Genomic DNA, 15,124 nt, shown 5'->3' on the forward strand with positions numbered 1-15,124 from the left:
AGGACTTCCTTACTTTATTGCTTGAGTCCATTTATAATTTGCCCTTGTAAATTCCAGGAATACAAATCCAGAAAAATGACCCTCTGATTCCATCAGTGCTACATTAGGGAAATTGTTTAATTTAGGATCTATGCATCTTTGTAATTATTGTGACTAACTTTCAAGAACTTGTTTTAAATAGCTATAATTTTTCAATAACTCTGAATAAGGCCAATACCATAGCAGTATAATTTACTAGAAAACATTCTAATTTCTTTTCCTAGGTAGGAAGTTTTAACTTTTTAAACTAGAAAAGGCTCATCTGTCATATAGTAGGCATAGTACTACATACATGGACTAGTGAGCTAATGGTAAAAAGAAAAAATCTATCATTTAATTAGGAGGTAGCAAATCTTTAGTATTTAAATGTAGGTGAACTCACATCATGGCTAATGATTTGAGGTACTGTGGGGGCCATATATTACCTGAGCTACTTTTTGTCCTATATAGAAACTTTATACTAGCATTTACAAGAGTGATAAATAAAATTTATTAAAATAAAATAAATAAAAAATAAAATTTCAAGATTGTTCAATGATATATCATTTTGGCCAGAAATAAGCAAAAAATTTCAGTCTGAAATGCTGCTTCCTTAAAACATGGTTCTGAATACTTTGAGCTGAATAAATGCCTATTCTATGGGGGGTTTTTTGTGATCAGAACTAAATACCTGGTTTTAAGTGACATCGGTTTAAATGTTCTGAACACAATGGTTAGGCTGCTTTATCCGGCCTACCTCAGCCTACTGAGCAACAGATATGAACCACAACCTTGCTACTAATAGTTAGGTTGATAAGAAACAGTGTGGCGAGGATAGTTATATTTATCTATATTGTCAAATAAAAGACATATCTGTATACTGCTTGCAACAGTATACCTATCAGATATTACTAATGTTTTTTAAAGTTGTCTACAGTATTTCATTTTGTAGGTAGATAATATGAATTGTGCATATACTATTCTATGTCACAGAAATAGTGCTAATGATGTGAAAGCTGGGAACAATGTATTTATTTATTTATTTACTTATTTACTTATTTACTTATTTATTTATTTCTTAGATTTGTATGCCGCCCCTCTCCGAAGACTCGGGGCGGCTCACAACACGTGGAAACAAATCATAAATAATCTAAATTTTAAATTTTAAAGATTTAAAAAGACCCCATATACTAACAGACATAGACACAAGCATACCATATATAAATTAAACATGCCCAGGGGAAGATGTTTCAGTTCCCCCATGCCTGACGGCAAAGGTGGGTTTTAAGGAGTTTACGGAAGGCAGGAAGAGTAGGGGCAGTTCTAATCTCCGGGGGGAGTTGGTTCCAGAGGGCCAGTGCCGCCACAGAGAAGGCTCTTCCCCTGGGGCCCGCCAACCGACATTGTTTAGTTGACGGGACCCGGAGAAGGCCCACTCTGTGGGACCTAATCGGTCACTGGGATTCGTGCGGCAGGAGGCGGTCTCGGAGATATTCTGGTCCAATGCCATGAAGGGCTTTAAAGGTCATAACCAACACTTTGAATTGTGACCAGAAACTGATCGGCAGCCAATGCAGACTGCGGAGTGATGGTGAAACATGGGCATACCTAGGTAAGTCCATGACTGCTCTTGCAGCTGCATTCTGCACGATCTGAAGTTTCCGAACACTTTTCAAAGGTAGCCCCATGTAGAGAGCATTACAGTAGTCGAACCTCGAGGTGATGAGTTGGTGATTTATTGGGATTTGGTTATTTGTGTACATGCATTCAACTTAAAATGACAAACATAAGACAAAATTTGCCTGTAAAAAAGATGCGTATCAGCAGTGTACTTGTTGGCAACAATATTCAGTTAGATACTTTTTTATAGAGCAAAATGAGTTACAATAGAGGTGATACAATATCTGTGGTAAGAAATAAAACACTTTATTGTTTAGAATAAAAGTACACTATAAAAAGTGAACATTATTACCTTAAAAGACAATATACATTCAATGAATATAAAATTTATAAATAACAAAACAAAAGGAGGAAAACTGTAAACAGTGCTACTAAATTAAGCAAAAAGTACATTCCTTTTGGGGAGGAACTTTCTCCTAGATTGCATTTATTTCCACTCTAATGTTCATAATTGCTAACAATGGTAATGCAAAAAATAAAACAATTCTTTACATCTTGGCCTAGGCCTGTATCAACCAAAAAAGAGAGAGTTGGAATCAGTAGGGTTTATTATTAAGGTGTAAATAGAATTAAATCCTAATTCTGCGGTCATATGCCTGCTTTTCCTGAGAATAAGCTCCATCAAATTTAGTGCACCTCCCTTCTGAAGAAAAAAAGGTGTGCTAAATTGAATACCTTGCAGATGTGTTCATAATTGGACATATCCAATTGGACATTATAATTTCTGGAATCTGTGGAAAGACACCAGTTGGCTTTAACAAGAATGGCTCGGGCCCATACATCAAATACAAAACTAAGCATTCAGGGCATCTTGCTGATAAGTGTACTGGATAAACACATGAGTCAGACTACTATTTCAAATACAGTCTGTACAATGGGAATGATTACAAAGGCCCCTATTTTATTTGTTTGCTTAAAACATGTATATAGCCACCCATCTTGTACCAAACTTTGGATGGCTCACTTTTCTCTTTTTTTAAAAAAAATACTGTAAAGTAAATTTCAGCACTGAAAATTTTGCAGGTGCCCCAAAAGAAATGTATTTTTGCTCTCCTCTCTTTTTGCCTCCTTATTAAAACAAAACCAAGAACCAAGCCACCCTATAGGAGAGGATTGTTTATCATTCTTCCTCAAATAACTCTATCTTTTGTGGTGTACAATAGAACACCTACATAGAGAAATATATTTTATTGGTTGGGTATGCTATTTTACTTCTTACAAATATCAAGATACATTACAACTTGAATAAGAACATGTTTTTTTTTAGCCCAAGAGAGATTTTTACCATTTTTTGACTGCAGTATTATGGCAATTCAGATATGACCTTAATAAGTGAAAATAACAATGTAGAGTTGCCATTCAGTGAAAGGAGAGGTCAAAATCCGATACAGCTGCTTTCTTCTTGCCTTTAAGATCTGAGCTTAAATCAAGCTTGTCTCTAGAAATGGGGCAATTCATATTGCTGGCTTTTATGATTTTGGCTGATTGGAATATATGGAAACAATTCTGAATCTACTGTTAGCAACGTTTACATTGTACTTTATATACATAAAAATACTGTTGTGGAAAATATAGCAGACACTTTTTTGAACCAATGTGGTATATGGATCTGCAGAGAGGTTGTGATAGATTTGTATTACCTCATTCCTACTCAGCCATCTATTTTGCGTTGTGGAAGCTTTATCTATAATATTAAGCCCTTTCTGTTACAAAAAACGTATTCAGTTCAACCGAGGAGAAAACTAGGTGCCTTTTTTGATTATATCAGTGTTTCCCAACCTTGGCCACTTGAATATATCTGGACTTCAACTCCCAGAATTCCCCAGCCAGCATTTGCTGGCTGGGGAATTCTGGGAGTTGAAGTCCAGATATCTTCAAGTAGCCAAGGTTGGGAAACACTGGATTATATTATATAACAATTTTGAATTTGTGGCAGCTCTGTTTTTTTAGGAGGAATGAATTGAAGATAGAAAGTAATGTTAAGACAAATTATAACAGCACAAAAGGACAGTACATGTGTTTGTAGTAATCTTCACCCCATTCTACAGTCTCAGTAAATTATGCAGTTGCCAACCCCAATAGAAACTTCGCTCTTAAATTACTTTTAAAAGATTTTTATATTACACCTTTTCATAATAATAATAAAGACTGTAGTGAAAGCAGAATAGCCAGTTCCTTACTGTTAGAAAGCATAGTGCGCTCAAACCATAGGGCTGTTTAATGATAGCCAATGGTGGGATACATAATAATCTCCCCCAAAGTATTATTTTAGTTAATAGATCTAGTTCTTTAAGAATTACATTAAATTCTGGAGAAGTAGGTTTTAATATATTCCCTGCCCATATTCTCTAATTTCATTGTGCCTACTGATAAAACACACTATTAATGAGTAGAAAAATATTATGAAGAATCGATCTTTCACTGCCTGGCCAATATTCACAGGACAATAAAGTATTATGAAAAGATTCCTGCACAACAGAATTTACAAAATACAGCAACATGAAAAAAATTATATGTTTTTCATAGTACAGGCTGAACCGGTATTCATACAATAGTAAGGCACTTTTACAACACCATTCTATTGTATATTTTTAAGGGAAGGGGATAGGGGACCATGAAAATATTTCCGTCTTAGAATAATTGTTTGCATTGGCCCTTATTTTGATGGCAAGAGGAAAAACAAGCATACGGGGAAGGGAATAAAAACTGGAACTCCAGTAGCTTTCGAACTAAAAAAAACAAAATAGTAACTAATGACTTGGAATGTGAATAGTTGCTCTTTTGAAACAAAAGCATGAAACTTTGTATTACTTATAGCATGAAACAGAATCATGCCCTGTCAAAAATAGCTTATATCATCATATCTATATACATTTTTGTTCAGCAGAAGCAATGTTTGGGCAGCTGGTTTCTTATATCAATATGTCCCAGGGAGGGTTATTTCTTTCCTCCTGTGCTCCAACTCTGTCCCCTCTCCACAACATTCTAGGAAAGTTGTGTGTAAAACAAATATTGAAGAACCGGTTTTACATTGACATAAAAGCCACAAAAATATCTGGTGTTGATTTCGTTGTCAACAGGTTTGTTCACATTTGTATTTAGAAGATGTAATAGCTTCATTTTAGTCGATTTTGAATTTTTTTAAAAAAAAGAAATTCATTTTCTGTGCAAACCCAGAACTGCCATGAAATTTCTGCATTTATATTGGAATGGACAGGGATTTTGAAGTACGCACTCTTTTAAATTCATGCAAAGGAATTTTCCCCAAATACTCCATATTCCATTCTATATAAGCATGATGACTTTCTTTGCATCCCTTCATTATGTGGCTCACAATGTTGATTAATCCCAACTGGCTGCGTTCATAGCTACCTGCTCTGAGAACTGAATGTGAGAATAAAACAGCAGCACAGGAAATGAAGAGGAGGGAATAGAATTTTAATCAGGAAGTTTTTGAGATTTGTGTTTTCCTACAAAAATATATATTGCTATATGTATAGTGCTATAAAAAAACTTTTAAGCAAAAGCCCCCTTGATCATCTGGGAACTTCTGTTCACACACCAGATAAATATTTGATCAACATGGGATGAGAGCAATTTTTTTTAAAAGATAATTTTAAAAAAGAGTTAAGACAGCATAGATTTAAAAATCACAACAGTTCGAAGTGCTAAAAATTGCAAGAAACAGGCACTATATCATGGTTGCCATCATGATCAAATATGCGTTAGTGTCCAAAGAATGCTCAGCCACATGGGAAGAAAAGAATAGGAAAGAAAGACAAATGGAATTTCAGGGGTCAGTTGCATTGATGATGGTTTTATCAGGAGGTGCCCATCCTCTATACCAGCTGCAGTAGCCATCTTTGTGTTTGATGCAAGCATAATGCTTTGACTGGTACCCTGGTTGACCAAAGCTGGAAAGCATGTCTGTCCAGAGGCATTCGTTCTTGGAGGTCACAAAGCAAGGAAGGTAGTAGCATGGCTTAATCTGTAGTTACAAAACAAAACAAATGAAAGGCGTTAAATTAATCAGACACTTTAAAACTGCATAATTCATTTTTGTGCTCATATATATCTTCTCAGCCAGGGTGGGGCAGTGGTTTGAATACAGTGGTGCCTCGACATACGAGTCTAATTCGTTCCAGACCCGAGCTCGTATGTCGATCAACTCGCATCTCGAACGAATGCCTTTAGACTTTGTTTTTCGCGCCGAGATAACTGGAAGCAAGGAATTCTTGCGCCATCTAGTGGAAGCTCGGCTCGTATCCCGAATTTGAGCTCGGGTGTCGAACAGAAATTTTGCTCGCATCTCGGCTCATAACTTGGAATACTCGCATGTGGAGCAGCTCGTATCTAGAGGTACTACTGTACAGTATTGCAGGCTAATTCTGCTGGCTGCCAGCAGTTCGATTCTCCTCAGGTCAAGGTTGACTCAGCCTTCCATCCGTCTGAGGTTGGAACCAGATTGTTGGGGACAATATGCTGATTCTGTCTGTAAACCACTTAAAGGGGAATGTAAAGCACTGTGAAGTGGTATATAAGTCTAACTACTATTGCTATTTTTATATACAAAAAGTAGCATATACCACTAGATTAGCCATGAGGTAAAGAATTATTTCAATTTATTTTTAATCTCATTTTCAATATTTTAAAATATCTGGTGATTTGCTGAGTCTGGAAATCCTAATCCTAGTATGAAAGCAACATTATAATAAATTCCTGGAGCTTGCAGGCCTCATTTTCTTCCCCAGATTTTGATAAGCAGTACAATTCCTTTTTGTTGTCTTTTTGAACCACCCATCCCATATTAATCCTAGTATCTTAGTATCCTCGTATCTTTTTGCATTAGTTTAGAGCAGTGTTTCCCAACCTTGGCAACTTGAAGATATCTGGACTTCAATTCCCAGAATTCTGGGAGTTGAAGTCCAGATATCTTCAAGTTGCCAAGGTTGGGAAACACTGGTTCAGAGGATTGGGAGGCAGAAACAGGATGTTGCACTGTTCTCATCCTTCATCTGGGGCCAGTTCAATGGTGAAATCTACTAATCTTCCCTACTGGTTCAGAAGTGTGCACTTTGCACGTACACACGCTGTTGTCGCACATGCTTTTTCACCCTCTGTGCATGCATAGTTAAAAACAAGAAAATGGCGGTGTCCAGGTTGCCACCGCTACCACCCGAACCGGGCATACTGGTAGGATTTCACCACTGGGCCATTTCCAGTCAATATTGGTAAGTAGCAAAGATATGGCTCTTACAGGATCCAATCTGGGTCAGTCACCAGTGACAAATCCAGTTTGGATCCGGCAATATTATCATGGGACTTGATGATGACGTTCATCCATCGTGTTTCAGGAGGATCTTGACATCTAATGCGTTGTGGGTTGTACTCGATGTGTCTGCAGGTGGTTGGTAATGCCTATGTAGGCACAAAATGTTCTGCCACATGTTGGGCAGACATGTGCGGGCACCACTATCACAGCATTTGCATTTGCAGCTCTGGCTTTGCGGAATGAACACTTCTCCATTGTTTTGAATGTTCCTCCAGCCTCAGATGTCTAGCAGCCTTCATTCATCATATGGCTGTTACAGTGGTACCTCGGTTCTCGACCACAATTCATTCTGGAAGTGTGGTCGAGAACCGATTTGGTCGAGAACCGAAACAATTTAAGATAAATTCCCCTCCTCAGTTGTCTCTCCCTCTAGTTTGCCTGCTTCTGTCCCCGTCTCTCTTTCTCTCTCTCTCTGTAGCTTGCTGGCTTCCGGCTTCAGCTCTCTTGCTCGCCTGCTTCTGTCCCTCTCTCTCTCTCTCTCTCTCTCTCTCTCTCTCTCTCTCTCTCTCTGTAGTTTGCCGGCTTCCATCTTCAGCTCTCTCGCTCGCCCGCTCCTGTCCCTGGCACTTATGTAATATTTTCCTTCTCATTTCTCTAACCCTTGTATTCTTAATTTTCCTTATACTCTCCACTATCAGGAGTGGTATGAATTTAGGGTGATTTTTTTCACAGCATTTTATGTGTTTCTGTTTGGAATTATATTTACTATTTGTTTCACTTTTTTATTGAGCTGAGTTGCCTTAACTATGTGTCAAGTATCTAACTATGCACACCTTGATTAAATAAACATTTCAAATGTATCAGGCTGGCAGGTTGACATCTCTTACCTTGCAGCCACAGCCTAGATGGTAACGATGGTTTAATCCTTTGCGCTGAGACAAGGTCAATCGATCCCACTTTTCATTCAGATTACACAGTCCAGTATAAACCTTTCCATCATAAACTCGACCTACAAAACATAGGCACAAATTATCCGTTCCCGTGCCATTCATTTGAGAGTTCAAAATATTATCTTAATTTATTGGAAGAAAAACAACTTTAACACTGACCTTTTCTAATGCAAAATTTCCCAACATTTCCAATTATAGTAAGTTTAGAAAGCCATTAAATAATTTGTCATAGGGAGTATTTTACTGATACAATTCTAATAAAAACCAATTAAGCAGATAAATTTGATTGAAAACAAAAACCCAATCATCATCAGAGAGAAATAATACTTATGCTACTTTTTAAAAAAAGCCCAGGGAAAGAAGATATCTTAACCTGTAATTAAGGGGAACTTAAAATATGCTGCCTCATTTATTTGGAATGCACTCCCAGCTGAGTTGAAAGTCCTAATATTTACTGGGTTTTTAAACACCCTTTAAAACAGTTTCCTGATGATATGCATAAATTATTTTTAGGATTTCTAGTTTAAAATCTGCCATACTAGTGAAAAAACAAACTAATGTATAAATGACAATAGACTTCACTATAATGACTGAAATTAATACTTGTAAATTGCATCCACTAATGCTGAACTTCAGTCTCTAAAAATAGCTGAAACTGATACAGCCTGCAGGCTTACCATAGCAGAAATCTTGTTATGTTTTTACCTGTAATCATATACTGATACTTGTTGACCTCCAACTTGACTCCACAAAGACTTTCAGAGGCCTCAGTATAGATGTATTGAACATGTGGCATCTTGTCAAAACCTCTGTACATCTACAAAAAGAGCAAACACACAAGAATGAAATACAGTGCAACCAAAACAAATCCCCAAACCCCTTACGTTTTCCATTATCTAGCTACTGTCTCATCTGCCTTTATATTAACAAGATGGGATATCTCTGATGAGTCTGGAATTCTGCCCTACAGTTTCCAATATCCCAAGAAGCAGAGCTAAGATAAATGGCTTGGAATTGTAGAGTACACATATCCTGACTCCGTTCAAAAACTTCCTGTCGCATCTAGCTTTCTCTTGTTCTGGAAAACTTTGTAAAGTCTTGATTCTTCAAAAGATATAGAATAGCAGACAACTTGAATTAGCCTTGAGCAGAATCTTGTGGAACCTGTTCCATTCTCAGATCTGTTTTAAACAGGGGGTTCTCAGAGGTTCATATTTTTGTTACAGCAATTAAGGTGGCATTGCTACACATAGTATCTGTCATTACAGGGTAAAATTCTACTCGAGGGTAAAAAGGAATGTCAACACTGGTTGCCTACAAAACCATCTCTGCTTGCTCACATACTTTATACTAAGATGGAAAGATGATAAGCAGAATTAATGTTACTAAGGGGCAGGCAAGTGGCTATTTTGCTCAATCACTAAATTACTTTGTGTAATATGTTTCAGGTTTCTACAGTCACTGCCAAAGTCTTTTTTTAAAAAAAATCCTCGTTCTTCTAAAGACATTAAACTAGTCTTATGACTGAGATGTAACAGCCAAGAAAAATAAACCAGAGCAGATTTTTAACATTACATAAGAGGTCAGTTAACAAAAGAATGTCCAGAGCAACAGGTTCAAGTGAAGTCTGTTTATTACGCTGGGAGTACAGAAAAGAGCTAATGGTAGGAGGCAGGCTGCATGAAGGATCACTGTGCATGAAATAACTATCATTTTAATGTCCCTATTCTGCCTTAGTAAATATATATCTGCTTCACTAGGAGTTGGTTAGTTGCATCAAATGCATAAAGTCATTAAACTAATATCAATAGAAAAGAATATTTGTTGTTCAGATTTGAACTAAGAGGTCCTTGGTATTCTCTAACCTTGGTTGTTTTCTTGTAGATGTTTCATTACCCAACTAGATAACATCATCAATGCTAGTAGTGAAATGTCTGCAAGAAAACAACCAAGCGCCAAGAATCGTATTGGCTAATATATACAGTGATCCCTCGGTTAGCGCGGGGGTTACGTTCCAAGACCTCCCGCGCTAACCGATTTCCGCATTATACTGGATGCGGAAGTAAAAACACCATCTGCGCATGCGCGCCCTTTGTTCCATGGCCGCACATGCGCAGAAGGTGGAGCGACGCAAGTTCGGAGGCTGGCAATGCAATGGTGATTTTTCCAGGCTCCTCGCCGCTACCCACAGGGCAGCGCTGGTGGCAATGGCAATGGCAACCCTCCCTCCTTCCCTCCTTCCCTCCTTCCCTTCTCTCCCTCCCTCCTTCCCTCCTTCCTTCCTCTCACCGGCTTTCTTGGGGCAGCGCTGGCGGCAATGGCAATGGCAACCCTCCCTCCTTCCCTTCTCTCCCTCCCTCCTTCCTTCCAATCAGCAATCAGTATGACGTCATCGGGCGGGAAAAACCGTGGTGTAGGAAAAAAAACGCGGACTTATTTTTTAATTAATATTTTTTGAAAAACCGCGTTGCAGCGTTTCGCGCTAATCGAGAACGCGCAAATCGAGGGATCACTGTATTGTCTTCTGTGTAAAACTTTCCTGCCTTCAGATGTGCCTATAGCTAATTGATGAAATTTTCTCAACCTACCAAACCTTTTCCATTTACTCTTAATATCACTATTAATACTTACCCAGCTGTTGAATATATCAGTATTTTTTATTTTATTAGTTATGTTTTCCTATCTCCCCTAGTGGGAAACCTAAAACGCTTTTTAATATAATTTCTGCAATGACTACAGGGTACATTTAGCCATTAGTTCATTCTATAGACTTGGAGCTCAAGGAAACAAGGGTGGACTTTGTGAAGAATATTTTCCCTTCAAATGATTAAAGACAAGAAATTAAGCTTCATTTAAATGATTTTATAGAAGGAAGTGGTAAATATATCATCTGTATACACACACCTGGTCCATCTGGCAGAGCAGGGCAAGACAAGTTAACAATGGTAAGTAATATGAAACTTTAATCTAGCCCCATTTCACAGAATTCCTGATGTTACTTCTTTCCTAAGCCATCATTTTTCCTTTGGAATATAATACAAACAGAAGGAGCAGGGGCAAAAGATCAAACTCCCATATTCTCTTAATACTACTTTCTATAATCAACTGTTTATTGCAAAAATGTTTGTCTATTTTCATCTAATTTTTGTTAAGTCTGATGAAATTAGGTGATTACACTTAAGATTCTATGCTAAAATCATTTTCGACCATAAAATTATTATCTGCTTTTCACTCTTAAGGATTCCTCCTACTTCTAAGGCCATGGTAGAAAATACTTATTCTCTAAACTGTTAATGAGTACAAATTATAAACAATTGTTTCTATACCCCTAAAAAGTAAACATAGGTCAAGTTGGAAAGACTCACTTAACACAAATAGGTAGGTAGGTAGGTGATTGGTTGGTTGTGTGTTGGTTTGATTGTTTGATTGATTGATTGATTTATATGCAGTCCAAGTACTCTATTTATATGTAAATTAGCACTACACTGCATAGAGAATAAAGAATAGCTTATATGTGGGAAATCACCTTTGCTTATTCACAAAATTATCCAAGTCATTCATTATGTGGGATACTATGAATGACTTACCTGATGATCTCTGAAAATGTTTTGTTGTTTTAACTAAATATGACTGGCATCTGTTCACTCACCTTCATTTGTTTGACAGTGTATCGCATTGTCCCAAATGGTCCATCTTTCATAAGTTTCTTGCCCACTACCTTGGCCCGGATAACTACAATAAAAGAAGACAGGTCAAGTGAATAGCATCTTCATTCTCTAATTTATCTTTACTAATAGCTCATCTTCAAATAGCATAAATGAATAGTGGCTAGACTTTTAAAATTTCAGTTTGCAAAATGTAGCGTGTATAAATGCTGTTTGATTTATACTTGAAATATTACTAAGGCTAAAAATAATATAATTAACCAAATTATAATAATAAAAATAATTGGAAGTTAAACTACTCTGGGACTTTAGTACCCAAACAAACAAGAATTTTCCACACAACAACCCAGACTTAGCAATTGTTCATAAGACAGAAAAAACAAGTCTGGATAATGGACACGCAGTTCCCAGAGACAGCAAAATGGAACACAATGGACTGGAGAAAATAATCACAAAATATAAAGACCTGCAAAGTAGTTGTGACTTGCGGTAAAATAAAAGCAATGGAGGACCAATAGTAACAGGTGCTTTGGGTACAATGACAAAAACATCTGGAGCACCACTTGAATACTATCAAGCATTGCTGAAATCACCATTACTCAATTGCTTTATTAAAACAAATTTATATCCTGTGACAATATCTTTAACAATAACATCTGCCTATCACAGGTCCTTAGAAAAACTCAATAGTAACCAAATAATAACCAAATAAACAAATCTGGTTATGCAACCAACCATTATAATAGTAATAAGTCCATGAAATTTACCACTTTGTATAAATTTTAGTGGCTATAGCCTTGAAATAGCTAGTGATCTCTTCTTCTAGTAGTAAAGATGGAATCATCTAGATCACCGCTGTTAAATTTAAATGAAGTCATGGTGGTGTCACATGACATATCAGGACTTTTCTTCCTCTGCTAAACCGGTGTGGGCATAGCCAGTGCATGACACATCTGGCCCATGGGCTGCACGTTTGACAGCCCTGCTACAAAGCATATTATCAGCATGTTTCCTTAGTGTTTTCTTTCAACACACCATATCTGCCAACAGGGCTTTTCAGCTCAATTAGTACAGTAAGTAGCAAACCTAGCTCTTTAATGGAATAGAAAATTATATGTTGCTGAAGACAGGAGATAATCATTATACAAAGCCTAAAGACTATGAGGCCCAAAACCAAGAATGACACGGTGATTCTTCCATGTTGAGTTCTTTATGTCTATAAACAAAAAAATATCTGCTAAATAAAAATACCAAATAAGTTATTGAGGTGCATGTTCAGTAGGTACAAGGCAAGGTACATAATGAGAGTCTGACATTCTCAAAATGGGTGAACAGTGCAATCAGGCGGTAGGGAAAGCAAGTAGGATGCTTGGCTGCATAGCTAGAGGTATAACAAGCAGGAAGAGGGAGATTATGATCCCGCTATATAGAGTGCTGGTGAGACCACATTTGGAATACTGTGTTCAGTTCTGGAGACCTCACCTACAAAAAGATATTGACAAAATTGAACGGGTCCAAAGACGGGCTACAAGAATGGTGGAAGGTCTTAAGCATAAAACATATCAGGAAAGACTTAATGAACTCAATCTGTATTCTGGAGGACAGAAGGAAAAGGGGGGACATGATTGAAACATTTAAATATGTTAAAGGGTTAAATAAGGTTCAGGAGGGAAGTGTTTTTAATGGGAAAGTGAACACAAGAACAAGGGGACACAATCTGAAGTTAGTTGGGGGGAAAATCAAAAGCAACATGAGAAAATATTATTTTACTGAAATAGTAGTAGATCCTTGGAACAAACTTCCAGCAGACGTGGTAGATAAATCCACAGTAACTGAATTTAAACATGCCTGGGATAAACATATATCCATCCTAAGATAAAATACAGGAAGTAGTATAAGGGCAGACTAGATGGACCAGGAGGTCTTTTTCTGCCGTCAGTCTTCTATGTTTCTATGAGTTATGGGATATCCGAAGAAGCGTAACTATAAAGATTCAGGTCTTTGACATATGTGTACTAATATTGCAGATCATGCACTTGATGTGCATAATATGATCCATCAAGCCAACATAAGTAACCAGCTGTGCATGGTGGCCCATAAAATGATATCTAACCTTCTGTAAAAAGCCTGCTGCTTGGGATTTGTTCTATCCACTGCTCTGATTTCTGTATTATTTAGCCAGAATTGTTTCAAATATAAGATTTCGAAAAAGTTATTTCATCATCCCATATGTTTTCCAGAAAAAAAATATACCTTGAACATTCTCTTTATCTCTTCTATTTTTTTTTCTTGTATCTTATTACAGTCTTACTATTACTGATGGGAAATTTTATCCCACACAAGTGGACACCAAAATAGCAGCATATTTTTAAACCACAGTCACTTTGAAGTGGTGCCCATCAAAACAGACTGTGAAAAATGTTTCTGAATACTTTGGGGTTTAGGGTCAAATTATTTTGTGGGATGAGAGCAGCTGCTAAGGTCTCACAGATGATTTGTAATTGTTTATGTAATATTAATTTGGATAAGCATATAAAATGTTAGTAATATAAGCAGGCCAGTTAGCTTATAATACTAAACCAATCCCACAGACCAATTCAATTGTCGTGCAATTATATAGATGCAATTAATTTAATTTAAAAAATAACATTTTCCATATGCTTGTACATATGCTATATTTTAAAAGCCCTTTTGCTGGGAATTGCTTGGAAACATTAGTGTTTTGTTTGAACCAGCTGTCTTGAAAGCTATAAAACACAGATAAAAAATGTAAAGCCCTTATATCTTTATAATCCAACTTGCAAGCTTAGTGAACCTAGAAATATGAAAAATTCTAAAAGATGCTATAGAAAATTACATCTGAGATTTCACCAAACTTTTCCATGAGCTACTAACATGTCACTAGTTCTCCTTTATAAAAAATGTCAGCATGCCTAGAATTTTAATAATTCCAGTTCTAAATAAGCATTGAGAACTTTTGATGGTCCAAAAAATAAAAACAGAAAGATCTTCAATCTTTGCCATCCATTGCTGCCATCCTGGAATCTACTTGCATGCTATTACTTAAGGAAAAGAATGTAAGAAGAATCAGTCCCAGCTGCAACCACGGAAGAAGCCACAATAACAGTAAATTACCAGAAGGTGTATGTTCTTAACTTTCTACAAGCATAAATTCAACAATCTACAGTATCTTCAAAAGGTTCCATACATAAGAAAAGCTCTACTAGCTCAGTAACTGCCTGTAATAGTCTGTACAGTGTTCCCTCGATTTCCGCGGGGGATGCGTTCCGAGACCACCCACGAAAGTCGAATTTCCGCGAAGTAGAGATGCGAAAGTAAATACACCATTTTTGGCTATGGACAGTATCACAAACCTTCTCTTAACACTTTAATCCCCTAAATTACCATTTCCCATTCCCTTAACAACCATTTGCTCACCATTATTACTGGTACTCACCATTGAATAAGGCACTTAGTGATCCTGATATTTATAAACATAATTATTTATTAACAATAATTATTTTTGGGGTTATTTATTT

General features: G+C 36.9%; 2 protein-coding genes across 2 annotated transcripts in view; one reads left to right on the forward strand and one right to left on the reverse strand.

Annotated features, from left to right (window-relative positions):
• Window positions 1-15,124, forward strand: part of SYN3 (synapsin III) — a 213,934-nt gene that overhangs the window by 48,301 nt on the left and 150,509 nt on the right. The window lies entirely within an intron of this gene.
• The window catches only part of TIMP3 (TIMP metallopeptidase inhibitor 3), a 44,416-nt gene continuing 32,891 nt past the window's right edge, over window positions 3,600-15,124 (reverse strand). Inside the window, exons 2-5 of the mRNA XM_070756226.1 lie at window positions 11,570-11,652; window positions 8,626-8,737; window positions 7,858-7,979; window positions 3,600-5,686 (exon numbers count right to left, since the gene is read on the reverse strand). Coding sequence (XP_070612327.1) covers window positions 5,489-5,686; window positions 7,858-7,979; window positions 8,626-8,737; window positions 11,570-11,652 — 515 coding nt within the window. The 3' untranslated portion in view covers window positions 3,600-5,488. The remainder of the gene's footprint in view (window positions 5,687-7,857; window positions 7,980-8,625; window positions 8,738-11,569; window positions 11,653-15,124) is intronic.

The sequence above is a fragment of the Erythrolamprus reginae genome, chromosome 6 (assembly GCF_031021105.1).
Source record: "Erythrolamprus reginae isolate rEryReg1 chromosome 6, rEryReg1.hap1, whole genome shotgun sequence".
In the NCBI taxonomy this organism is placed as follows: domain Eukaryota; kingdom Metazoa; phylum Chordata; class Lepidosauria; order Squamata; family Dipsadidae; genus Erythrolamprus; species Erythrolamprus reginae.